A 27,865-nucleotide genomic window follows, 5' to 3' on the forward strand; every position below is an offset into this window, starting at 1 on the left:
CAAAATTATCATATCATTCACACATAGTCAACGTATGGCAGTTTTTATAATTTTTGATATAGTGAATTGTCCTCGTAATTAAAATTGTGCAATTGACGAGTACTATCGCCACTTGAATTTTTTAGTAATTCTGAAAATAATTAAATTTCTTCTTAAAATTCTACCACTGTATGTTATTTAATGTAACTTGTTTGTATACTATCATCATAGGTCGGAAAAAGGTGTTCCACATTTATAGATACATTTCCGGAAATGGTTTTACTGCATCGTAGGACAAACTACTGACCTAGGAAGTCGAAGTTGGATTTTAAAGTAATTCTAATGTTGAAAGAGATTTGCCTACCCGGGCAAGAAAAACTTGGACAAGGAATGTTAGCAACATAGTACCAACAATTTTACTTATTTTACAAATAGATTAAATTAATATCACAGAACAACTGAGTAATAAAACTAAACACTGGTTCTTATTTTGAACACTGATTTAAAATAAACTTGGTATGTTCACCAAATAAAAACAATACATTATGTATATTCCGTGGCTAAGAACATCTAAGTTCCTTGTCGGTTTTCTTTTTTGTTTGACTTAACATACATAATACCTACCTATCAAGGAAATGATTATTTACTTAGGTTTAATTAAGTAGCAGTAGAGCTTCTTGTGAAAGAGTTTATCCAGAGAAGTACTGCCACCTTGCCTATTCCTGCCGCCAAACAGTAATGTGAGCATTACTGCGTTCCGGTTTTGAAGGGTAAGGGTGCTAGTGAAATTACAGGCACATGGGACTTGTGAACTGTCTCAGGGTATCGGGCTCAATGGCATTGCCCCTCAGGTCTTTGTGATTTAAAACTGAGTGGCACTGCAACTGTTAGGGACAGTCGTGTCACTTACCACCAGACAAACGACTTGTTCGACCCGTCACCACAAAAAACCAAAATCTACCAATACCCAAAATCTTTCCATAAAATAATACAGCACTACAACTATTAACATTTTACTGCTGGCCAGTCATTCGTTATGCCTATAAATTTCTACGCAATAAACATGAGCGCGTTCTTGTACTCGTACTCATTAATAATGCTTTTCTAAAATCAAACGCCCAGTATACAGTCCTCTTGCGAATCGTTATCTTCAATTTCTTCTAAGAATGTATCTTCCTCTGTATCCATTGTCACGTCACCATCTTCTATTACTATTTCATCTTGACTGTCAGTGGCTTCACTTGATAGACTAGGTATACTTTCCGTAGTTTTTTGTACGGGATTTTTTATAATAGCTTTTTCTGTTTTATCATTAAGATTTCCAGATTCTTTTTCAGGATTTTTACCAGTGGCACTTTCTTCAGTTGGTTTGTTACATATATCAGCCGCTTTCATCTTTTTCGATATGACTGCTAATGGTTCATCGTCCGATGAATCGTCAAAATTGTCAGTCTTCGATGTAACTGATTGGGGTATAGCTTTTCTTGTTTTTTTTGGACTGGAAGTATCCTCGTCATTTGTACTGTTTAAAAGATGTTCTTCCTCCATATGTGCCTCGGAATCTACCAAATTTATGCTCGGGTCAGATCTGTCGAAACATTGCTTCCTCTTTCGTGCACTTGAAGCTATAGTACTAGGTGTTGCTTTCAGTTGTACTGTAAGATCACTGGCTTTGATTTTCCGAATAGCTTTAAATAATTTTAGAGGCTTTACTCCAAATGAAACATCAGGGATTTTATTCATTACATCAGAGCTAACTTGATAACTTAAATCATTATTTTTTATATTAGATACGGTTATCGCAGTGTCATCATCTCCGTCATCGGTTAAATCTATTATTGATTTAGTGATAGGAATTCCTTTTGTTTTTAAATTTTTCTTGATAGCTACATTGATTGGCACGACGATTCCTGTATCTAAATCTAACTTGAAAAACTGCGCATTATAATCGCATGCGTATTTTAGTTCGCTAAGAGATGATATTGGAGTTAGTTCCGGCATATTGATTAAATTAGACGTTGTTCGGACTGCAGTGAGATCCACTACTTCTGATGGGGCATGTTCTGCAATCGTTTCAGGTATCATTTCTACAGTACCTTCACCACCAACTGCAACTGAGTTTTGAGGTGCGGGCAAGGTGTCTGCAGCAGATATTCCAGACATTTCCATCAATTCTGACAAGAGATTCCTATTTGATACACTTGAAACAGATTCATCTCTCTTTTCACTTTCCAATGGAATATCTTTGATGCTAGTATCTGATCCTTTTGAAATATTCGAACTTATATTTTCTTGTTCATTAGCGTCCACAGCTTGTCCTGTACTGTCATTTAAAATTGACGCGGTGTCAATTTCTTTATGACTTACAGATGAATCATCCAAATTCATCGTTTGTTCATTTGAATTATTCTCAACGACTGTAGTTAATGCGGCCACTATAGTCTGAGACTCAGAGTCATTGACTGCACTTTCTAGATTTGATACTATGCAATCTTGTGAACTTAGTTGATTGTTCTCAAGAATCGTTTGATTCTCTGGCGCCATGTTTTGAACTAAATTTGCGTTATCAACTAATAACTCCGTAGATTGAACTTCTTGAGCTGTCGGCATCGATGGAACGGGTTGTATTTGATGAGCTAGTTGTTGCTGCACTATTGATATAACGTTTGGAATGACTAACAATTCTTCCTCGGTAAGTGTTACACCTGGTTCTATCGTGTAAGTTACTTCGCCACTGGGCATAAGTACCAACTGCACCCCTTGCGGCATAGACAAAGTTGGAACTACTTCTGTCCGTGTTTCTTGCGGTGGCAAAGGTAGTGGTAGTTCAAACTTAGCAGTATCATTTTCGCGAGGCATCCTTACAGTCGACAAAAGAATTTTATTCTTTCCCAAAAATATAGGATATTTCTTTTTCCTACCAACAATTTTCTTACTGCTTAGAAGCAATACTCTTTCATCATTCTTTACTTGCATTTGTTGTAAGGATTTCGAGTTAGAGACCACAGTATAACACTTCGGTAGCGTATTGCAATCTTTGGGTTTAATTGCAAGCAATGGGCGTTTAAGTACAATGGGTTGCTTTTTGTTAAGAGGCCATATAGTAACTTTCTTTTTTGCCGACACTGGGCTCACGGGTGGTGACTGAGATAGCGCAGTGGTTTCTTGTATATGCGAGACCGAGTCCTGGGCGAACAACTCCGGTGTACTTTCTACACGAGACACTACAGGTACACTACAGATCGATTCTCCATCACCTGCCGTAACAGCGCCAACAGTTAGATGTAATCCGCGACTACTACATTGGTTAGTATTACTAAGTGTCGGTGAGGTTATGTTACTTAATATACTATCAACTGCTGCATTAACCTCGCCTTGTTTACCGGACAAGGTATTACCAACTTGTGAAGATATTGATGTAAACTTTCTTTTCGCCATACTTTCAACAGTCACCACTCTAATTACCGGAGTAGGTGCAGAAATACTTTTAGCCGAAAAATCTTCTTCATCGGACAAAACGATAGCATCGTCATTCGACGGAACTAATACTTTGTTCATTCGTTTACCTATAGCACTCAAAGCTTCGGCCAGTTCAAAACGACAGCAACACTCACAAGTTAGTACTCGTGAGTGTTGCTGTCGTACAGAACACATATGCTTTTGCCGAACACGGGACTTCGTCTCCAATTTGTAAAGCTTTTCTTTGCACCAACAGCAGTAATACACTTTTTGGTTGGTACGAGGAGGTCGCTTTTCACGCGGCTTCTTCTCTACTACTGTTTTTTTCAGAATTTGTACCTCACGCGGAGGCGTAAGATCCTTTTGAACTGTGTTTTCATTTTTAGAAGCGCAAGGGGGTTCTTCTTTGTGTAGATCTTGTTTTTCCTCTTCTTTATTCTTGACGACGGTTTCGTCTTCTTTATCTTCTAGAACCCAATTTGGTTTTTTATTCTTTTTGCTGGGATCTATATAGAGATCGCTGCCGTTCATTTTGTTTATCATTTTGTTTAGAGTATCAATTGTTATAAGAAAGTCATCCGATTCATTACTTGATATCACTTTTCTCGGCTTGTTCCATGGCACAGAAACTGTATTTGGTGGACGGTGAAAATTGAAGGATACTTTAGTTGGGTACCTCGTCAACGATTTGGGACCGGGCTTTCCGCCTCTGCCACGGCCTCGGCCACCTCGGCCTCGGCCACGATTAAAGTGACCCGTTCCTCTCACATTTCTGCTATGGCTTTCAACAAGCAGATTGTTGTCAGCATTATTATCATTGGATGTACTCAGTTCGTTGTTTGAATGGGTTATAAAGGATTCTGTTTGCAAAGAACTGCTTGGTACAGCGTTATCGTACTCATTTTGGCATTTGTTGTTAACTTGTTGAGCGTCGTGCATTTCAAAGGGTGCTTGCGATATAGGTACTGTGGAAGTGTACGCTTCAGAATCAAGAGGTATAGGAGACACTTCAGCTGTTAACAAGCGTTGGTTTATTAGTCTTATTTCGGAAAGATCACGCAAATTTATAACTTTATTTCTTACCAACACATCATCACCACATTTACTTGTTAGATCTACTGTATTCATTGTATCGTTGTTCTGTAGTTTTGAAAAAGGTACAGTAGCATCCATTAGACATTGAATAGGCATTGCGGATGGAAGTACAGTGGCTTGTTCACTATGATCATCCTCTTTTGTCTCAATTTGCACTGGGACATTAGCAGCGTCATTAGATTTCAAATATAATGTACCTTCAATCAATTTACTTTCAAAAGCCTTGTGCAAATCAACAGTCAGAGGCATACAAGCTTTTAACAAACGACAGTTACGGGTAGAAGTAAAGAAACCTACAGTTAATCGTTTTAGTCTGGTGTTGAAATCTGGATTCTTGCATAATTGGATTGGATTGTAGCTGCGACTTCTTGGTTTTTGCAGCAAGTAACTTGTCGGTTTTACCTTTTGATCTTCGCTTATAGGTACTTCTTCATCACTTTCATCCGATTGAGAATTGTTTTCGAAGACGTTTACGTCCTCTTCTGGGATATCTACTTCCTCTTGGACAATATCACGAGTATGTAATTTTTCTATTTGCTCAACTTTCATAGATTTCTTGCTAACAGGTTTGCTTTGTTTCAACACTTCTTCGATTATATCCTTGCCTTCTACGGAATCGATCGGTTTGTTTGCAAGTACAGATATCGTGTCTAGTTTAGTGGTGTAGACAACTGGGACCATAAGCAATTTCAGATCAATTTTACCTGCGCTTGAAAGTGTTTCGGATTCAATTTTAATATCAGTGATCGGTTTTATTTTTTCCTTGTGTGATTCTGAAATAACGACATTACATATTACAATTACAATTCATGATTGTATTATGACTAATTTCAGTTATGAATTAAATAATACTAAATTATATTTATAATATCCCAAGATTTCAGCAATTTATTAGCATTTACAAACTTTAGATACGAGCCAATGGCCACTTTTTGTATATGTTCATCCATTGGCGGGCAAAAGATTTCTTAGCTTATGCGTGTGACAATGAAATTCATTACTTCAAAGATAGACTTTATAATACACACATCAAAAGTGTCTAGGGATCAAGTACGTTTAAGAGTATTGCTGTAATTAGGGTTAATTATATTAACTTTTTTGTATCGCTATTGATACTTTTTAGTGAGTTTTAACATTTAAATAAGGAATATTGTTTAAAATTCGATAATAAGAAGAAAATCGATTGTCAATGTGGTTTTGTATAAAAATGAGTTATAGCGTTTTGACAAAATCATTACAATATCTGCATCGGAACCGAAGCAATTTACATTATTATGGAGAGATGACATCATTTAACCCGAGAAGTGATGATGCGAGCCGTCGGAATTTTGGAAGCTGGTTCCAGGCAACGTGCTGTGGCTTTCACTCTTAACACTACACAGAGCGTCATAAGTCGCCTCTGGACGCGCTATCGCATGACGGGCAGCGTGGCCGAGCGACATGGAGGACGATCTCGCATCACGACTCGCAGACAGGACCGGTATATCCAAAATACTGCTCGACGGAATCGTACCATGACCGCCATGATGTTGGTTACGAGGCTCCACAGCTCCTCAGGCTTGCTAATAAGCGATCAAACAATCCGAAATCGTTTACGTGAAGTGGGTCTGCGATCCCGAAGGCCGCTCAGAGTTCCACCTATTGCACTCTGCAATCGCAGGACCCGTTTACGATGGGCTCGCGAACACAGAAACTGGGAGGAAGAAGACTGGCGCTATGTGTTCTTTTCGGATGAATCCCGCTTCGGTATGAGACCGGATACAAGACGTACTCGAGTTTGGAGAACGTCTGGACGTCATGAACGTTTGAGATATTGTCAGGAAGTTCATCCATATGGTGGGGGAACAATAATGATATGGGCCGGTATTTGGATCGGCGGAAGAACCGATCTCATTTGGATCAGGGGTAACCTCAATGCTCAAGTTTACGCAGAGAGGATTGTTTCAGATGTTATCATCCCTTTGCGAGGCCAGTTGGGTGATTCATTTCAACTAATGCATGACAACGCACGTCCACACACGGCTAGAGTCGTAACACGCATTCTTGCCGAAGCTCGTATCAACGTTCTGCCGTGGCCTGCTCAATCGCCAGACCTCAATCCAATTGAGCACGCATGGGATATGCTTCAAAGAAGAGCTGTGCCGAGTATGCATACCGTACATACTCTACAACAATATTTTGACTTGTTACAAAACACATGGGCGGCCATTCCTCAAAGTGATTTTGATGAACTCATCTTAAGCATGCCAAATCGCTGTAATTGTGTGATTCGTGTTAATGGTGGAAATACAGATTATTAATTTTCTTATCTTTACAATAAAAATGAGCAAAATCATCATTTTCGCCATTTTTTTGTCATTTAATTGACGCCGTTAATTTGAGTTTTTTCCCACAATTTGCAAAAACATCAATTTTAGTTTATTTTAATTAAATATAGGGGTAAGCGGTTAAATAAAACATAAGCATTAAAGTAAGAAGTCGTCCTGGAAGACTGGATTTGGTAAATATTGCTTAAATAATTTTTATTTCAAAAATATTCACTTGATCCCTAGACACTTTTGATGTGTGTATATATTGTTATTTAAAACTTACCCTCTTTATTATCCCCTGTATTATTATTATCATCATCTTCAATATACTCTATTCCGTCGTCAATGAACTCTATCCCGTCGTCAATAATATCCATATCAACTGGCAACTCGAACTCCTTGACCACATTAGTTACTAGCTTCTTTATATCTGTTTTTCTTACAAAATCATCTGCTTTTTGTTTTATTATGTCATCTACAAAATCTTCGTCGTGTAATGCTTCGTTACAATCTAATGCTGGAGGGTTTAAAACTGATTTTGATTTGACTTCTTTGTTTTTAATAAAGTCGTCTGCTTTCACCTTTATTAAATCATCTTCACTATCATTCAGTACTTCTTGCATTTTCTCGACGTACTCATCAGCATACATTTTGGCTTTTATGAAATCATCTGTTTCTACATTTGTTTTGTCATTTTTGTTAACTTTTATTTCAATTTTCTTACAGTACTCTTCAGCTTTAGCTTGTATAAGTTCGTTAGCCTCCTCATCTTCTACAAATTCATCTCCGTCATTTGCACTTTCTGTTATCAACTCTACTCTTACAGTTTCATTTTGTTTAAGAGTTTCTTGTTGACTTTGAATACATTTATTAACATTTTCCGTGATAAACTGATCAGGTAAATAGTCGACACCTACTTCTTTGTCTATATTAGATACTTTCTCACAACCAATGGGCTCCATTAATGTTTGTGTAGTTTCCATAAATTTCGACATTTGACTGGCTAAAATTTGTTTTCTTAACACTTTTTCTGCCTCTATAGTCAAAGGACTAAGTCTATCTTTTGAATTACTACTTTCATCCAATACAGTTTCTGGTATGTGAGTGGTAGCTAAGATTTGGACATTGGATAGTCCATCTTGAAACTCCAGCGACTCCTGTTTGATTTTGACTTCTTTATCAAGATTATGTATGCTTGTTACAGTGTTCTTATTTTGGGGTATACTTGTTGCAGAATCGCTAATTTTTAGTACATCTTGTGTGGCCTCGTCGGAGTCGGAATCAAGTCGTAAGTCGATCGTTTCGATCTCTGGTTCTATCACGATTAATTCCTGTTGATCTGAAAGTTAAACAAAATGAAAATTTTGTTTTTGAATTTACTGTTCATACTTTAAGTACGGATGGGTTTACGTTGGTTAACTCTGAGTAACATGTAATGGTTATCTAATCAATGGACATCAGTTTTGGTAAAAAAGCAGCATTATTGAACAAGGTAGATTTACACGTTGAAATGTTGCCAGCCGCATTTAGGAGAAATCACACACCTAAACTCACCTTCAGAAGTTATCGCCGGCTTTTTAAGTTTATCCTGCTGAAATCAATAAACATAATTAAATTTATGCTGGATGAAGATTAACGTATAAAAGATAGATTTCATAGCACAACACAGAATTAAATATAATATTTTTACCACAGTAGTAATTGGCGTAGTAGTGTAAGGTGGCAGTAATATTTTTTTTTGTCGGATAAGCTTGTTTATCGATAGTAAGTAAATAAATTCAACTCACGAATTGGTGAGGCATGACGACCAGGCCTTTGGCTATCATCTGTTGCCAGTCCAGGAATGGCTTCGTAATCACTTGCGGGAATCTGGAACATGCGGAAAGTCATAAAATTGTCCTTATAGTATTTCGAACACTGATACGAGTAGACTTTTTTTTAAGTTTTACTGCATCATATCCGCATTAGTTAAAACAACCTATTGCTTGTAGTTTATTTTAGTGAAAGGTTTATTGCATTTTTACATGGCGTCAATAAAATTACTTTTAAATCCAACCTCAGATTCTTCGGTGAATTTTTTTTTATAATAATAGTTGCAGTGCCAATCAGAGCTTTAAACCGCAAAAAAAATTAATCATGATAGTAAAACATCGTGAAAATCAATAAACTTAAAAATTACAATTATAGCGACATCTCTAGTCAGAGAAGGTAGTTGTAAAGGTATCTCTTTGAATGAAGAAATAAATTTTTCACAGATGGCGCTACGGCAAAAAAGTCGTATACCTAACCAAACACAAAGACTTGCAAGAAGCACAGAAATATAAGGTAAAGCGTAAGATCCGCTGGGTCGTTCCGTGGCTTAATTGGCAGAGCATCTGACACGGATGATGGTGCTGGTTCGAATCCAGCCCGATCGAATTAATTTTTCTAAGTGTTCGATCTTTGTCATTAATATTTATAACAAGCTAGTGGAGTAATTTCACAACGTGACAATCAAGGCTTAGTTTGTTTTATTTATTTTTCTTTAAAATGCGAAAAAATAAAATGCGGAAAAATAATGGAGGACAACGTAATTTTAATAAATTGAGATTTTATTACTACATATTTTCCTTTTTTTGGCAGTTAAAATTCTCTGAATGTAAATTATATTAAGTACTTTAATATTATACTATAATAAGACGGTGGTGGTGAAATTACAAGCACATCGGACTTGTCAACTTATGTATCAGGGTGACGGACGTAGTGGCAGTGCCCCTCAGATCTTTGCGATTTAAAGCTCTGAGTGGCACTACAACTGTTATGGACAGGCGTGTAGCTTACGATTCGTTCGTACCGTCACTTGTTAGTATAAAAAAGACGGAACGAATTCGGAACATCAAAAAAGAAAGAGATGGCATTATACAGTTCATGTAGCGTTGCTTCTTTCCTATGTTTAGTAAGAAATAGACAATCTTCGGAAATCGTTCGTTCTTTCAATCACTTTAGCAATAATACATTACTTGGTTGAAAGGTTTGTAATGGTACTAATATAAGTAATATTATAATAAGCTTACTTACATTAAAATAAGATTATTTTTTGATAGGCCCCCAGGAATAATAACTCTCAATTACTAGTTGAAAAAGCACTCAATTACCAAATTTCAATAAACAAAAAGCAAAACTCTCTCAAAAAACAAAACGGAATCCATTTGATTCCGTTACTTTAACCAAACACAGACAGCTCGACAACCTTTTCATCTCATACACAACTCCGCATAGCACACTCGCATAGATTCTTTTGCTTCCTTGGTACATTCCTTTACTTTAAATTAAATTCTATTTTGCATTATTACGCCATGAATAAAATAGAATGTACCCTATTAGATTCGCTGAGATGCTTATTTTAATTTATTTATATTTGTTTATTTGTATTAGATTCAGTAATATTGAAATAAATTTACCTTTATCTTTGACAATATGATAATAATAATAATAATTGTATGTAAACTCACTTTTTTGCAACGGCCATCTGCAGAACCGAAGGCGCATTTTGACTTGCTGTCTCCCACAATTTGTGGTTGCCACGATAGCTGTACCACAAGTGGTAGAAGTTGTTGCGCGTCACTTCCTTCAATTGATACCATCGTTTTTGGAGCAACATTGGAGAGCATTGACGGTCACTGAAATTCAAATTATTAAAGTAAAGAAAAAAGCCGGGGTAACCCAGCACAAGCACAGGTCGGTGATTCGAATCTGGGCTCGTCTCTGAATTTCTGGGAATTTATGAGCGAAATATAATTAATTTGAAATTCCCTATAAGCTTTTCGGTGAAGACAAACCTGCACGTCGAAGAAAGTTCACAACCCTCGGAAGACGTGTGAAGTTTGGGGACGTGCAGGTTGGGGACCTGCATTGGGTCAGTGTGGCGAACTATGGCCATAAGCCCTCGTCTGAGAGTAAACCCGTGCCCATCAGTGGGACTTATAAATGGGTTGAAGATGATGATGACATCAAATAAACATACCATACGTCAATGATTGAGCAGCACAACACTTTTGACTTTGAAATAAACTCTTAACTATAAACGCCTGTCATCTGCGCTGACGAGCTGTAGTCGCGCGTATGTAGAGATAGTTTCAATTTTAGTTTTGTTTGTTAATATCAGTTAATTTTTAAAATAAAGGCACTACATGAAATTCTAAGTGTAAACCCTAGTGGAGTATGTAAGCTTCTTGTTTGCACGCGTTTGAATAGATTCACTACAGCGCGTCCGCGACGCGTATAAGCGCGTTTACGGTAGCCTGTAGTTGTGCGTAGGCTCCAAAGGGAGTTATGCACGTAAAAATAATTTTTATTATGGCAACACGTGAAATATTGTCAATATAATAACAAAAAAAAACAGCAGCTAGAGCGATTACACACAGCGACTTTAGCACAATCGCACGATTCACGAACGCGCGTTTGCATCAAAGTCACCGTGTGTAACCACTGTTAGTGTTATACTTACTTGGTGTTGTAGTTGACCGTAAGTTTGGTCCATGCGTCAACGAGCTTGTCCCCAGGCGGTAGACTTTCAATGGAATATTTTTGCACCAGTTCCAACAATTCGCTCAGCGGTGCTGGGTCATCCTGAAATTTTATCTTTATTATGAATTCGGGTGCCTACACGATATTAAAGGTACCATATTCTAGAAGTAGACGTTTTAAGACGAACTCAGCCGCAAGCAAGATCACCAGTGATAGGAATGGGGATGTACGTGGGGCATACTAAAGTTTCTGAAACTGGCCTCTTGTAAAAGAAACTTAAAAAAAATACGAAATTTGAAAAAGGAACCCTCTGTGAATAACTTATTTTATGAGACTGTCACGACACGTCACGATGACTTTGAACCGGCTTCAAAAAAAGGAAGACGTTCTTAATTCGACTGGTTTTTTTTGTACGTATGTTACGCGACAACTCGGCATTTGCGAACCGATTTTGATGATTCTTTTTTGTTTGAAAGAGGGTACCTCAGTATTGGTCCCATTTAAATTTAAAGAAAATATTCCACCTTTAAGGGGATGAATCCGGCTTCGTACACTTTCCGGTAACCGATTTCAAAACACTCCGCAAATAGATGTAATTCCACGAACTTTTGAGGTCGGTTTTTTTAGAGTATAAGTATGGTACGATTTATCAAGCGCTCTGTGGGTCGGTCAAAGGACGACAGACGCGCGATTATTCCTCTTTTTGGAATTTGTTTCTTCTTTGGTTAGGACACTTTTAACGACTATCCACACACATCCAGGGCCGTGCCCGGGATGTGGACGGGGCGTGCTAGTTTGTATGAACTGCAGGCCCGTCCCGGCGCCGCCGGCCCAAACACGGACATGTGTGAACGAGTTCATACAAAATGTACGCAACGATATATTTTTGAGCCCCTGACGGAGCACGGCCCGTCCACGTCCCGGGCACGGCCCGGATATGTGTGTCTACCCCTAACGCGCGAACCCGACGTTCATTTGTTGTCAGGTCAAGGTTTACAAAAGGTTAATTTGAATTTGGAATTTCTCACCTGCCCCAAAAGATCGATGTTTTCATGCACCAGCACGAGATCGAAGAACAGCCAATCGGTTAAGGACAACCGTGCCACGGCCGCCAGTTGTTTTGATTGATCGTTCGCCGATAGTAGACGATTTAGCTTCTTTATCGTTAACGCTCGCATCCGGTTCCTGTAAAGTAAAAAATGCTGTGGGTACAGGGTCAAGAGCACGTCAAGCTTGACACTTAAGACTCAAATGCAATGCAAATGAGATATATGCCGCTTACGACAACAACGGTCCAATGTACAAAGTATCAGGGCGCGTGTCCACGCTAAGAAAAGTCGCCGGGTCTATGCAAGAATTCGTATCGTTTGTACACACGGACTGTGTACACGCGCCGGACAAGAAAAAATCTTGTTTACCCCCGACACGATGCGCTCTGCCGCTATTGTATGGGGCGGGGTGAGGTGCATTGTCAGTAAACGAACGGTTATGTGGTGTTGTATTAGTCAACATACACAACAACATATTTCTTCCCATAGTCAGTAGTAAACCATAGATATAGAAGTAAACTGACAGTTACCTGGAAGACTCGTAATGCACTGACACACTTTACCGTACACATGTCTGTCCGAAAGCATTCGTATCGTGTACATACTCATTATTTTCTCGTCTGCAACAGACACGACATGTTTTCGTGGCTAGATCCGATAAAGTTCTTGTCATGTACACGACCATTCTCATCGTTTCTGTAGCACACACGTCGAATTTCTTAGCGTGTACACGGGCCCTAAAGCTTGAAGTGCTCTTGACTGTACATTGGCTCATAATTTTTCTGTTGTTTCGTGAAATGTTGTACAGGGTCACCAATTTATGTATGATATGGTTGATGTCTGTAGTGTCTATAATAATAATGTTTTAGGCCATGGGAGAGAGATGGGATATAGAAGCTGACATGTACAAAATAAGTATAGTTTCACTGTGTCCGGGCAAACAGTATGCATACAAATATTGAAAGTACATATACATTCACTCACAGGCACTTCGACAGACTAAACCAGGTGTAACATGTTTCCTTTTTCAATAATATTACATGGGCGTGCACACATGGATTTAATAAGTTGGTCAGAATTTAAACGCGATTATAGTTACATGGGTCAATTTTATAGTATGGTAATAATATGGTAATTAGATGTCAAAATAATATCGTAATCTAAATAACGTCAATAACGTCCAATGTCAAAAAATAGACAATTAATTCAGGAATCATTTATCATTTAAAAATTCGGACACTGTATTACATTTTAATAGTCAATTTATTAAATCAAGAGCTCGCTCTTAAGAACGGACTCGTGCAACAGAGGATGCCTTATTACAAGTATTAATCGGAGCCAATATTAGAAAACGACCGCACCGAAATGTAATAGGACCGGAATAAGATGTTCCAAATGTTACAGATAAATGTCTACATGGAGCAGTGAAAATCACCAAATGTTTATTAATTATTTTACGGCATCGTAGGATAAAACTATTCACCTAAAAAGCTGAAGTTTTTGAATTTAAAAGTAATACCTACTAGTCGCGCGTCAGTTAAAACGATTTTGCTGAACGACGAATTTTGCTTGTAGCTCTTAAAATATGTTTACTTTGGTGAAAGATTAAATAATAAATCCAGCTTCAGTTTCTTAGGTGAGTAGTTTTATATTACGACGCAGTAAAACTGTTTCCGGAAATCAAAATTCCGAAAAAGTAATTAATTAGTATTTGGTGGTTTTAACTAGAAATGCCACGAATAGTGATTTGGCCGAATACCGAATATTCGGCCGCGAATGTTCGGTGTAAGATCTGTGCATTTCACGCGCGACCTTTTACTACCTGTCTCATTGGGCTACGTGCGGAGGTAACGAAGGTAGGGTGTCTTTGTTGAAAAATGATACAACGATAGAATCAATACATGACAGATTCTGGACCTGTTTTGAAGAAGTCGGTACAGGTAACATGCCAAATGATGAGGATGTGGAGGAAAGTTCTATTGCACATGAGATTGATTTTCATTTGAAAACTGTTCGCCTAGATCGGACGACACATCCTTACAAGTGGTGGCCAGCAAACGCAAAGCAGTACCTAGCCAAGCCTGCCAAAATTTGCTAAGATTTATCTATCGTCTCCTAGCAGTAGTGTTCACAGTGAGAGGCTATTTTCAGAAGCAGGAATTGTTTATGAAGAAAAGCGCAATCGTTTGTTACCAACCAATGCTGAAAAAATTGTTTCATTCATCACAACCTGTGTAAGCCATTGATTGATTTTAAGTATTAAGCATTGACTTATTGTAAGTCAATGGTATTAAGCAATAATTTGTTATTAAAATACATGATACATTTTGAATAATATGTGCTTTTTTTTTCATTTTTGTTATTCGGTATTCGGCCGAATTTTCGTGGCATCTCTAGTTTTAACCACTCCTTGTATCTTCATGTTGACATTTACCTACACATTTGTTGTATGTCCAAGAATATAGACGTTGTTAATTATTAAATGGCGCTGGCTTCTCTTTTTTTTGCCATACAATTTTTAGATAATTTTTCAGAACCCGAAATATATTTCGTAAAGGCTTTACTTTAAAATATGTTAAAATAAAAACATCAACCCACAAAGCCAGTAAAGCATGAATTAGGTATGGTGTATGTATAGGGAAAAAATACTTCCCGCGTTAGTCACCAGGGGTCTTATGAGCTGATGACTATACTCGTTATGTCTATGGTACTTTTTGGCAGATATACAAAATAATAATAAACTCTCTTTATTCCGGAACCAAGACCATACATTGTTAGTAAATTAGTCAGTCAATAATTCACAAAAGTCCACGCATTATCACTAATAATTAATCATAACAACTGAAGGCTTCTTTAAATTTTATAAAGAGCTTTAACAAAAGCAAAAGTAAATTAAAAATGAGCTTATTTAAAATATGAATATTACTGCGTTGTCTACTAAGCTACCGGAAACTTTTGTGCATATTAGAATACGGAAACAACCGAATGAAATACTGAAAGTTCTAAAAACTTTAGCTGACGTAATACTACTCTACCAACATAGTTTATATTTAACTAAAAACTAATGTTAGCCATTTTTATCTTAAATCACCTATTATAAATCTAAAACCGTCCCATACATTTCATAAATTTTGGTGCCTGGTAAATTATTCTATCATGCGAAAATATATCATGTATGACAACGTAGTACATACAGTGGTGGTCGTTTAATTAGAAACACTTCTTATGATTGAAGGAATTTTAACTTCAACGTACAAATGTTCGTGAAAAATATATAAATTCAATAATAAATAATCATGCAATAATATAGCCACTCAAATAAAAAATCATTAAATGCATAAAAAATAAAACATAATATCTTACTTTTAATTAAAAAATGAGTCTTACACAATGTACGAGTATATTTTCTGTTCCTGGCCGCTTGGACGTCTAATTAGAAACATTTGAAAAAAGCATCTATAGCTCGTTCTTTTTTTGAAATTGAAGAATAACATTTCTTTCTTGATGTTTTCTATTAAATTTGGCGGCAATTCAAAATTTGATCTGAATTTAATTTTGTTCAAAATGGGCAAAAATAAAAGTTGTGACGCGTCAACTAGGCAAATAATTGTTAATTTACATTTAGATCAAAAGTGGACGTACAGAAGAATAGCTGAGCATTTAAATTGTTCTGTAAAGAAAGTTTTTAATGCAATTGAACTGTTGAAAATGTTCTTAGAAAGGCTCGGCCAAGAAAAACCTCTCCCAGAGAAGATAAGCTAATCGTTCGTGTTGCTAAAAAAGACCCATTTAAAGGCTCAAACCAGATTAAAAATGAAGTTTTTACGCCTGATGACCCCAGAAACATCTCATCAAGACTGATACGCCGAAGATTAGTGGAAACTAAATTATTTGGAAGAAGCTCTCGAAAGGTACCGCTTCTTACCAAGCAACATTGAGAGAAGCGATTATTATTCGCAAAAAAATATGTTAATTGGACGGTACGAGACTGGAAAAAAGTTTTATTTTCAGATGAAACGAAAATAAACATGGTAAATTCAGATGGAAAGCGCTATGTTAGACGTCCTGTAAACAGTTGTTTTCATTATAAATACACAAGGAGCATAGTCAAGCACGGTGGCGGAAACATTAAAGTTTGGGGGTGTTTTTCCGGATGTGGAGTTGGTCCCGTTCGGAAGTTTGAAGATACAATGGATCAATGGCAGTACAAAAATATCTTAGAGGACACAATGTTTCCCTTCTCGGACTATCATTTGCCTGTAACCTGGATCTTTCAGTATGACAATGATCCTAAACACACGGGCAATAGCGTCAAATGTAGGAAACATTTCACGCTATTGGCGCTATTTAGCGAACAGCGTATATCCGTTTTAGACTGGCCAGCAAATAGTCCGGATTTAAACCCGATAGAAAATCTGTGGTATATTGTTAAGAAGAAAGTCTCAAACAAACGTAACACCAGTCAAAACGAATTATATGAAGCATTTGTTGAAGCATGGAATTCAATCCCCCTAGAAAAATGTATGACATTGATTGAATCAATGTCACGTCGTTGCAGAGCTGTTATTGAAAATAAGGGATACGCCACTAAATATTAATTATAAATATTGGTAGGCTGTGGATAGTAGCTATTTCATAAATAAAAATACTAATTGCTAATAATTAAAAAAATGTTGTTTTTTTACACTTTTTTGTTGTTGTTTCTAATTAGTTGTCCATTACTGTTTATACCTTAAAACTGATTTAAGTGTTTGTCCGTAATGTAATATTGAAACTGCACTTGTGTAGTGAGTGGATTTATATTGTTTTTCTAATAAATAATAAATCGTTGAACCTATTGTTGTCCTATTTATTGTTTAATTTCAAAATAAAAACGATTGCGGTGAAGTTTCTTACATAATGTCAAGGACCGTTTGTAGTGTTTCTAATTATACGACCACCACTGATGTCGGTAAGTTAGTTTTTTTTTCGGAAATCTAGTAAATAAATCCAAAAGTACAGTTTTTATTCATTGAATTGTGATGTGAATAAGTTCTTGATTGTTAATTAAATATGATTAATTACGACGGCATATTTTTTGTGTTATGTTTCATTAACTCATTTTTTTTTTCATTAAATCACGCAGCTTAATTAGGTAACAATTAGCCTTAATTCGATGTAATTTCATTCGTTTTTCGGAACCTATATATTTTAAAGTATGTAGTAAGTAAGTAGAGAAGGCTCTATTTAGAACTTTATGTATGTAGCATTAGTAACTTAATAAATAAATAAATATTTTATGTGACTTAGCACTTCACTGTTAAAGTTTATACCACAGCAAAATTGAGAAACAATGTGGAAAAAAGAAAAGAAAACTAAATTGAATTGGGTACAATTTAGGATGAAAAAATCTCTACCTCTACTTGGAAGCATAAAAATACAGAGACGATGTTGTGGCCAAGCGTCCGTCTCTCATAAAAATATGTATTTATTTATTAAGTTACTAATGCTATATACAAACTTTAAAATAGAGAAGGGAACTTTAAAATATAAAGGTTCCGAAAAACAAATTATATTACAGCGAACCAAGGCAAATTTTAACTAATTAAGCTGCTTATTAATGAGTTAATGAGATTAATTATAAAATGGCCACCTTAAAGACATAACGATTTCGATTTGATTTGATTCGATTGTGATGTCATAGGAGCTAAAAAATGTGACACGTTTGGTATTCATGCAGATCGATCGCGGTTGAGTTTAGATACATGTCTAAATGTCTGTAATACCTACCTACGGTTGGTGAGAGGCTTGCCTAGTGGTTTGGATTGAAATGGGAGTAAGGGAAGAAATTTGAACCTTTAGGATTTCTGTGAACGTAAATTGTAGCGATTTTTATGACAACTGAATAACAAAAACATAACGTCAAAAAGAATACAAATTTAAAAGGAATAAAAACTACAGAAAAATATAGAAACTACAATATGTTGGTATGACTAATGTTTGGCCGGACACAGTGAAACTATACCTACTTATTTTGTACATGTCAATAACTTCTAATAATTAATAGATTCAGGAGTTACTTTGCGGAAGCCCATGTTGATAAAAATGGAAGTTAATTAATTTGCTACTTCGCGAACCCAGTGAAGGTTAAATCGTGCAAAATAGTTGCGCTTGTGTTGAATATTTTTTCATGCAGTTAACCTTATAAAATTAATAAAATAAATAACACAAGTGCAACTACAGTCACAAACACCACCACCAAATATACCCGACACGTGTTTCGCCACTCCACGAGGCATCCTCAGGGGCTGTTGATTGCTCGATACTCGGCTGAAGAATGAATGGTTTCTTAACAATTAACTTCCATTTTTATGTCAACTTCTATAAAACCTGTGTTTTCACAAATAAATTAATTATGAATTATGTTACACCCCGTATGATTTTATACCTATACTTACCATAACAATTTACAATCACAACCGGTTTCTTTCTGGAGTTGCTCCCAGACTTCTTCATCGGGCCGTTTTTCATGTAGGAGTAGGCGCGCCACTGAACGTATAAGGCGCCTTTTGAATTTGTCCAGCTCCGTCATTTTGATCTGTTTTCAAGATTAATAAATGATGACATGAGAAACTTTAGAGCCGCGTTTACAGTAGTAAAATGGAGTCGAGTTCTTGTTAGGCCTTATAAGACTGATATCCTCTTGCACTAAACTTATGTAGGTACTTCTTAAACCAATGCTTAAATTGATGAGGCACTCTTAACATAATATATTAAAAGTATCTTTTGCATTAGAAGCACTGATTTATGAGACAGGTACTTAAGTTTGGTTCAAGTGGACATATTATGTCTCTATCATCATTATAGTACCGGCAAGCTATGATGGCCGTTTTGACGTTTCGTCCGCTCATCAAGTTTCATATTAATTCATAACTATCTTGAAGGAGCTAATTGATGTTCGTACATCTTAGACTATGGAAACTAAAGGACATGTTATGTTGACATATATAAATCAGACGTTATATTGTATATGATGCATTTCAACGTCGAAAACATAAACATGTTATTATTGTCTTTGTTTAACTATTGCGTGCCGTCTTAAGCCAAAAGAGAAAGCATTATATTGGTCTGTGTCAAACACGGGAATCGAAAATACGTAACGTCATCTTAAATGCCAACCGTGTCCATTTCGCAGTACATGCGGCACATGTTACGATTGTCAAAGGGAAGTACATCAAATGTCAAAACAAATGTAACAAATGTAACATTGTACGGACACGTGTTATTTTTCTGTCTATAAATCACACCATAGCCCTAATATCTCATTTAATTAGACATATTTAAGTAGTTTATTCATAAACAAAGCGCCAGGTTAAAACTTTGGTTAAAATCTCTGCTCACTACACGTCGGATCCAATAATCGGATCGGGCGTTCGAGTCGGAAATAGCGCTGAGGCGTTTACGATTTTGTTGCCGGTCCGATTGTCTGAACCCAATAGCGAAATTTTATCTTGTATCGCGACAAGAGAAGCAAATATACATTAAGTGACAGTATTACGTCGTCCATCTTTTCTTTCTCTACGCCGCAAGGGTGTCCCAAAATTAACACGCCAGAGCGACACTGTGGGTAGGTGAGCTATATACCTACCAGAAAAAAATAATTTGACCTTAGTAAAAGTCTTTTAGTTTTCGAGATATTTGCAGTTTTTTGGTTTTTTTTTGTTGAGTTTTTTGCTACTATTGCCAGGGTTAGCTCCAGATGGTAGTTGTTTTTATTTTTCAGGTAACCTGAATAGTTTTTCCAGGTACTGCAACTAATATTTTATCTGATAAATGTCATAAAATGTGAAAAAAGTTATTAATATGGTATACCTCGGTACCCTTGTAAAAAGTTAAACCGCAACTTTGAATAGCTAGTATGAAAAAACAATGTATGAAACTGAATTTGCAAATGATCTTAAAAATTGCTCCACTTAATGCAGAATCAGGAATGGTACAATATTATTGAGATTTCACAAGTACATAGTCATTTAATTTATTTTTCGTCATAACCACCTAACAGCCTAATCAGTTTCTAAACAAAATTAAATTTAAACTTTTAAATTAATTAATTGCTTAGCGCTAGGTAACGGCGCATCAATCTTTTTCCCACGTTGTATTTGTAATAAAGGAGTGAGATAGTTACTAGGTTTTTCTTTCTCTCTCTGAACTGGTACAAACAAACTGTGACAAATCAAACTTCCCAAAAGCATGCGGATTTAGCTACTAATATCGTGGTAGAGTGCCTTTGTGTGTCGCTTGATTTGTCGCAGTTTTTACTTAATGGAAAATAAAACAATAAAATTTAAATAATTTAATTTTTATTAGATATTATAGCAAGTGTTCAAACTGCCTCCCTCTGACTCTAATGCACATGCGACATCTTTTGACGAATGAGCTTCTCAGACGCCTCAAACTCATTTGAGAAATTTCTCGAACTGCTTCATAGACTCGTCGTCGTAGTTCGGTTTCTGTAATGATAGCTTTGGAGTAACTTTATCTTTTAAGCACCCCCAATAGAAGAAGTCGAGGGGGTTCAGATCAGGTGATCTCGGTGGCCACAAAATTGGTCCCAATCGGCCAATCCATCTTCGTGGGAACGTCTGGTCGAGGTGCGTTCGGACGTCGCGAGCGTAGTGGGCTGGACACCCATCATTTTGAAACCACATTCTTCGTAGTAATGCTATTGGCACATCTTCGAGAGATTTTAGAGTCGGAGGCAGTTCAACTGGACCAAATATTTCCCCATTGAAAATTCCGGTCCATAAATTAATTTTAAACTGGTGTTGGGACCGATCTTCTCTTCTCTCGTACGGGTTCTCTAACTGGCAGCTATGGATATTATGGAGGTTTACATAGCCATCTCTGCGACATGCTGAGTCATCACTCCACAAAATCGTATTAAAAAAGTTGGGGTCTTCACTGTGCTTTTGAAGCATTTGTTGACAAAACTGTACGCGTTTAGCGTAATCGCTCGGCAGTAAAGTTTGAACTCTCTGAATATGGTATGTGTGGTATCGGTGCCTTTTTAAAATTCGCTGTGCCGTAGACTTTGAAATGCCAGTCTGTCTTTCTATCAGGCGAACTGAAGTGGACGGATCTCTTGACACTTCCTGCAAAACTATTTCGTCTGCGACGGTACGAGGTCTGCCTCCACCACGATGGCCAGGGTTCCTACCCTCTCTGTATGCAGCATCAACTCTTATTATGGTCTCATGGGTCGGTGGCCTACGGTTAGGAAATCTTACCGCATACAATCTTGCTGCTAATCTTGCATTTAACGATACGATGCCGCGAGCAGAAACACGTCTAGTTTCGTCGTAAATTAGATACATGTCAGCGTAATCACTATGAGTGAATTCGGGGTTAGCTCCAACGATATTCTGTTGATCTGCCATTTTAACTGTATAAAGGCAGTATCCGGAGGCGCAGCCGTCGATCACACACAAACAACACGGTCCAAATAGTAAGCAAATCAGGGTCCAAAGTAATGCCAAGTTGTTGATATGATTACTAAAAAAACTTTTCCGTTCGTTATCAAATCAAAGTCCAAAGTGATGCCAAGTCGTCGAAAGTGTAGAAACGGAAGCAGCGATAAAACGAAAAACGCGTACGTAGCACAAAACACAAAGGTATGTACTAACGGGTACTACGGGCCCAACCCGACCTGATCCCACCTGGCGACCGATACCGACGTAAGAGAGATAACAAATAAGGGTCATACCTCTCGCTCATTTTTTACTACCTGGGGCCTAGCGACGGAGTAGTTAGTCATAAAGCTCAATAATTTAACACAATTTTTGTTTAGAAACCAATTCAGCTAGTAGGGTGTTGATGTCGAAAAAAAATTAAATGACTAAGTTCTTGTCAAAAATTTCAATAGTATTGTACAATTCCTGATTCTGCATTAAGTGGAGCAGTTTTTAAAATCGTTTATAAATTAAGTTTCATACAATTTTTTTTCACACTAGCTATTCAAAGTTAATGTTTAACTTTTAAGGGTACGAGGTATACCAAATTAATCACTTTTTTCATAATATGGAAAAACTATTCAGAATACTCGAAAAATAACAACCATCTGGAGCTAACCATGGCAATAATAGCATAAAACCCAACAAAGAGTAGAGTTTTTGCAAAAAAATAAAAAAGGGCCTATATCTCGAAAACTAAAAGACTTTTACTAGGGTCAAAATATTTTTTTCTGGTAGGTATATAGCTACCTACCCACAGTGTCGCTCTGGCGTGTTTTTTTTGGGACACCCTGTAAATAGAGCCTTATAGTCCTTCGAAATCAGGTAGTGTAATAAGCGCTTTAACAGTCCTTTAAACTGTCAAACCTTTTTGTTCCATTTCCTCATCTACATTGAATTCCCTCTTCCTACTACTGTACAGCTTATCTTGTCATCGAATAATCCTATTATCTATATGTTTCGCTTCGTTATAGTTCGTCTAGGAGAGATAGAGCTCCTCGTCAAAGAGTTCGTCCAGGGAAGTACTGCCACCTTACCTATTTCTGCCGCCAAGCAGTAATGTTAGCATTACTGTGTTCTGGTTTTTGAAGGGTAAGGGTGCTGATTAATAATAATAATTACAGGCACAAGGGACTTGTCAACTTATGTCTCAAAGTGACGGGCGCAGTGGCAGTTCGCTGCATATCTTTGTGATTTAAAGCTCTGAGTGGCAATCCGAATGTAATGGACAGGCGTGAAGCTTACCACTAGTTCGTCCCGTCACTTGATATTATAAAAAAATATATATAACTTGTAACTTTAATTGTATCAAATTATAAATACTTGTATACCTTATTATATTTGTATTTTTGTTTGTCAATGTACCTATTTCTATTTGAATAACCTTGATCGTACTTCTCTAATACTTTCTTCCTAATTATTTTTCCTTTCCAATGTTTTCCGTAAATAAGTTTCCCCGTTTTGCAGTGGCTGTACCTATCCTTGCCAGAAACAAGAAAAGAGTGACCTTTTTTACTTATAAAACCATTACATGTAAGTAGGTACCTGTCTAGGTTTAGTTTTTCCTTCTAAAGTGGTCTAAAAACCATTAACAAATGTTAAAAAAAACTTATTGCTACTCTCTATGCATAGGACAATTTCATAATTTCACAGCAATCATGATAAAGTATTGTAATAATATGTAATTGCGAATGTATAAAATGTCCTATAAAAGAAGTGACTATTACAACCAACAAGTAAGCGCTTTAAGCACTTGGTTCATATCTATCCAATATAAAAAGAATCCTAACATAATCCACCTGTCATAGAAATAACAAACAACACGATTATGGTCAGGGATCGAGTTAAAATGAACGCGCTCCAAAGATACGTGGAAGGAAATCAGCCGATGTAACGCTTTGTTACAGCGCTTGTATTTCCGTTATTTAGGGACCAGTTTGCTAAAGCGCTGTTTACCGGAGCCATATTGACATTTACGTACCCGACTAAAGACCACAAAGTAATCAAAAAGGAGTGAGATTTATTTTTACCATTTAAAAATGGTTCGTTGAACTTGTATGAAATATCGGCTTATAACTATTTTTAAAATACATATTATAAGTAGTTATTTTTAACTCTTCCACATAGTCATATTTTGGTAAACTAGCCAGGTAAAATTTATTTTACAAATACGTGCTAAATAGTTTACGTCACTAAAGAAAATTTGTACCTATGCAACGCAAACTAAGTTTCTTTGTATTATTCATTTGCTTGTTTCCCTAACTTTAGTAGATAACTACTGAATCAAAAAAAAAATACATCGATATGCATTGTTATCCATAAATATTGAAACCTTTACACTTTGACACTATCCTAAATCGTTACTAACATTTGGATTATGTTATGATTAGATACTATCGCCGTTCGTTTTGTTTACTAGTAAATTATTATAAACTCTACATAGGTTCTGAGCGCGTCGGGGTATCTGCTATAGTCTTTTTTTTTATTACAAAAACTGACAACTCGTAATGTCACTTTGAAAACTATGTTGCCATGTTTATTAATTGATTTATTCAAACAACTCCACTAACTCCATGAACTCCATAAACTTGCTGAAACATAATCAATAAAAAATAAACGTTCAAATAGTTTTACTTGAATTGGCTACACAACATCTCATTTATATTTTAGTCTCTACATGCTTGTATCATTTTTCTATTATAAAATTCTTGATTTAAAAAAATACAAATCATTATTAACAAGATGCAATATTAACTTGATGACCTATTGGGTGACGCGGTGAAGTTTAAATCACCATTTTTTATTTCACCAATAACTTGCAAGGCACTAATGGTAAGTTTATTACCTCTAATCTAATTATCAATCCGACTTGTGTAAGTTTGACAACGTGTTTAACAAAGTTGTTAATTTATGAAACGATCACGCTGTACAATAATAAAAATGAAGTATACAAGATTATACAACTTTTTCGAAAACTATACTTATTAAATGTGTTTTTCAATTTACGTTCACAATGGTTATATTAATGTAACGCTTAGTACTTACTATATTTTAAACGGTGTTGATATTACATTGCGTAGTCAAATGTTATTGATTAATAATGGCTTATTTAGTGCGTTCAATTTTCATTCTTTAAATATAAAACTCATTTTATAAATTAACTTATCGAAATTATAATTTATAATATAGAAATCCTTAAAACTTATCCTGAAATATTATTCATACAGAACCCTCCGTAAAAAGCAAGGTAAAATTTTAATTAACCTGGCAACACAGACCGCTGCGCGATTGTATTGCATTGACAGAACGGCATTCGACCGTGCCACACGTCTGCACGTCATCGCTGAAGAAAATAAAATAATGCAAAACATCTTGCCATCCGTCTGTCCATTACGAACAGAACAGCTATAGTAAAAGGACGCGACGACTTGAGCAGCTCATAATTAAATAGAACTATCACGTAATAACAACATAGACTAATACAAATTGTATCCAAATCACTATTATTTACCTATTATCTCAGCTACGGGTGAATTCTTCGTAATAAGAACATGGCACTAAAAAAATACGACGTCACGACTGAGTTACCGACGATGTTTTAGATCACAAAAAAATTTTGGTAGCGACAGTCCTCAGAGATGTGCACTGCATGACGTTTGGACACAAAATGGCGATATTCCGGCGAACGCGTGGCGCGGAAAGCACATCGAGCTGGCGACATTGGTGCAAAAGAGTAAAATGATTGTGTTCTCTTTCACACTCGTGCAAGCGGCGAAAACTGGTAGGGGCAGAGGCACGTTGAACGAAAAAGGTTTTATTATTATTCAGCGGTTACACACCACGCCGAAAGACGTGTTTTGCTATTGTGATGACTACAATCACAAAATATTGGTTTTACTTTTATAATAGGTATAGATACCTCTGGTAACCGAACCGATTTTGTCCGGCACTCAATATTTTTTTAGTTAGCAGTCTCTGATAGCTAACATTGTTATATTTATTTTACCTTGTTGGGTAACATTCCGTATTTCAAAACAAGGTGAATTAGTAAAAACAATGTGATAGTATAGAGATATACTAGTTTACTAGTAGCAGTAGAGCTCCTTGTGAAAGAGTTCGTCTAAGTAAGTCTTGCCGCGAAGCCGGTGAATGTCAGACTTGTCAAGTTACAAAAATTGTCTCGGGTTTTGCGACTCATAGCTCTGAGTGGCACTACAAGTGCTATGGACAGGGGTGTTGCTTACCACAAGGCGCACGACTTCTTCGTCCTTCACTTGATAGCATCATAAAAAAAACTGAAGTAGATACAAATTAGGGAAGAACGAGCGTAAAGCGCAAAAGCCAATTTACAAGTAAAAAACAAAAATTAAAAAACATTTCATTTTATTTTTATACTTATTAACTATGTTTGCGTTAAAATTCTATATTGTGGCAAATCCAACCTTTATACAACAAAAAGTCCAATATTAATGTGCTCTTTCATGGCTGTACAATAATTTATTTACAAAAAATTGTCAAAGCAAGCAATAAATCGACCAGTGACATAAATATATCTAGGCTTGCCCAAGTTGCACCACAGCGTCGTCGCGTAGTTCAAAGTCATATAACAATAATTATTAAATATAATTTGTTTAAGTTTCGCTTCAAAAAGTACATTAGCTACATTGATCGATATAAATACGTACTAGCCACAGGTACCTACCTACCTACGTGAGCGATAACGGGAAGAGTGAGAGCGGCCGTGACGCAATCCGCCGTACGGCCTTGAATAGTCATTTACTGCTCACGATACCGATACGACCGCAATGCGACTTTGGAACTGAAAATGCGGTAGTAATAGGGTCGATTTCACTTTCGGAATAAAAATGACACTTTTCGAATGATTTTTGAAAAATCTTTTTTCTTAAAACTTTAAGATATTATACGCATAAAGAAGAAATAAAGTTAATGGTTTTGAAATCAGACATTTATTCAAATTATATATGCAACAAAAAACTAAATTTTTGGTCACATGAATGAAATAACGGTAACGTGAATGGTTTTTCTCTTATACCGTAATGAGATGACAAACACATGAATAAAATATTTAAGACACAAACATTGAAGTAACTTCATGTAAATTAGGTAGTAAAATGATCGTATTTTCTTTCCTTCATTCTTGATTTCTTCATAGTAATTGTATTCATTTTTATTTATTAATAATTAATAATCAGTCTTTCGTTTTGTCGGTTTTATGCAATATTATTAATTGTTAACTTGTTTTTAATATATTTTGTACTACTATTCTAATCTTAAATCTAAGAGTGAACACACGACGACTTTTAGCAGCGATACAAACGCGGGTCTGCATCGATACAAACGCGCGTCTGCATCCATACAAACGCGCGTCTGCATCGATACAAACGCGCGTCTGCATCCATACAAACGCGCGTCTGCATCAATGCAATCGCTTTTAAATCACAAGTGTAGCGATGCAATCGCGCGTTGGCGTGCATGTGCAGTGGCCTGCAAAAGACGATCTGTTTCTCTTCTTTTGCCGTGGTAACGTTGTGAGTTTTGCCTACATTTTTGTCTTTGGATTATTTGCTCCTTTGGAGACATTTCATTAATACTCTTAACTTTTTTTTTCACTTTTGCGCTTTAAGTAGGCTTCCTTCATTCTGGCTTTTTTGATAGCGTCCTCCTCCGGGTTCTCTTTTATTTGACGATTCTTTTCTCTTTGCGCTATTATCCTTCTTTGTAGATCCTCTTGTCTTTTCTCTATTTACTCTTTCATCATTTTGCTACCTATAAACATTACCAGTTAAAGTTAAAAAAGTACAACCAATATGAACTAAATTTAAACTGCTATCTAGCACACAACACTGACAACACTATTTTTTAAGTAATTTTCTGAAAATGGTATATTTAATGTAATAAAATAATTCAATTTTAAAATCTCTGCCTACCCCGATGGGAAAAGTGCTTGAAGTAGGTATAT

General features: G+C 36.3%; 2 protein-coding genes across 2 annotated transcripts in view; both read right to left on the reverse strand.

The window, feature by feature from the left end:
- Positions 1 to 861: 861 nt before the first annotated feature.
- On the reverse strand, positions 862 to 25,553 carry LOC113230910. Its single transcript, XM_026465023.1, has 10 exons — positions 25,397 to 25,553; positions 18,835 to 18,974; positions 12,377 to 12,533; positions 11,329 to 11,450; positions 10,334 to 10,501; positions 8,630 to 8,711; positions 8,397 to 8,433; positions 7,126 to 8,181; positions 3,632 to 5,306; positions 862 to 3,589 (listed from the first exon to the last, which is right to left on the reverse strand). Exons 2-10 carry the CDS (start codon positions 18,966 to 18,968, stop codon positions 1,090 to 1,092), a joined length of 5,931 nt encoding a protein of 1,976 aa, XP_026320808.1. The 5' UTR covers positions 18,969 to 18,974; positions 25,397 to 25,553; the 3' UTR covers positions 862 to 1,089.
- A 765-nt stretch (positions 25,554 to 26,318) lies between these two features.
- LOC113230723 overlaps positions 26,319 to 27,865 on the reverse strand; it is an 18,574-nt gene continuing 17,027 nt past the window's right edge. The window contains exon 4 of the mRNA XM_026464792.1: positions 26,319 to 27,672. Coding sequence (XP_026320577.1) covers positions 27,650 to 27,672 — 23 coding nt within the window. The 3' untranslated portion in view covers positions 26,319 to 27,649. The remainder of the gene's footprint in view (positions 27,673 to 27,865) is intronic.

The sequence above is a fragment of the Hyposmocoma kahamanoa genome, unplaced genomic scaffold, assembly GCF_003589595.1.
Source record: "Hyposmocoma kahamanoa isolate Upper Pololo Valley unplaced genomic scaffold, ASM358959v1 101, whole genome shotgun sequence".
Classification (NCBI taxonomy): domain Eukaryota; kingdom Metazoa; phylum Arthropoda; class Insecta; order Lepidoptera; family Cosmopterigidae; genus Hyposmocoma; species Hyposmocoma kahamanoa.

What these genes read in the sequence shown, in the direction of transcription:
- LOC113230910 (XM_026465023.1), bottom strand. Translation starts at nt 18,968, where the DNA reads ATGACGGAGCTGGACAAATTCAAAAGGCGCCTTATACGTTCAGTGGCG. An exon ending in ACGGTCAACTACAACACCAA is followed by an intron (nt 10,502 to 11,328) that starts GTAAGTATAACA and finishes TTTGAATTTCAG; the next exon opens with TGACCGTCAATGCTCTCCAA. An exon ending in TACAGGGGATAATAAAGAGG is followed by an intron (nt 5,307 to 7,125) that starts GTAAGTTTTAAA and finishes TCGTTATTTCAG; the next exon opens with AATCACACAAGGAAAAAATA.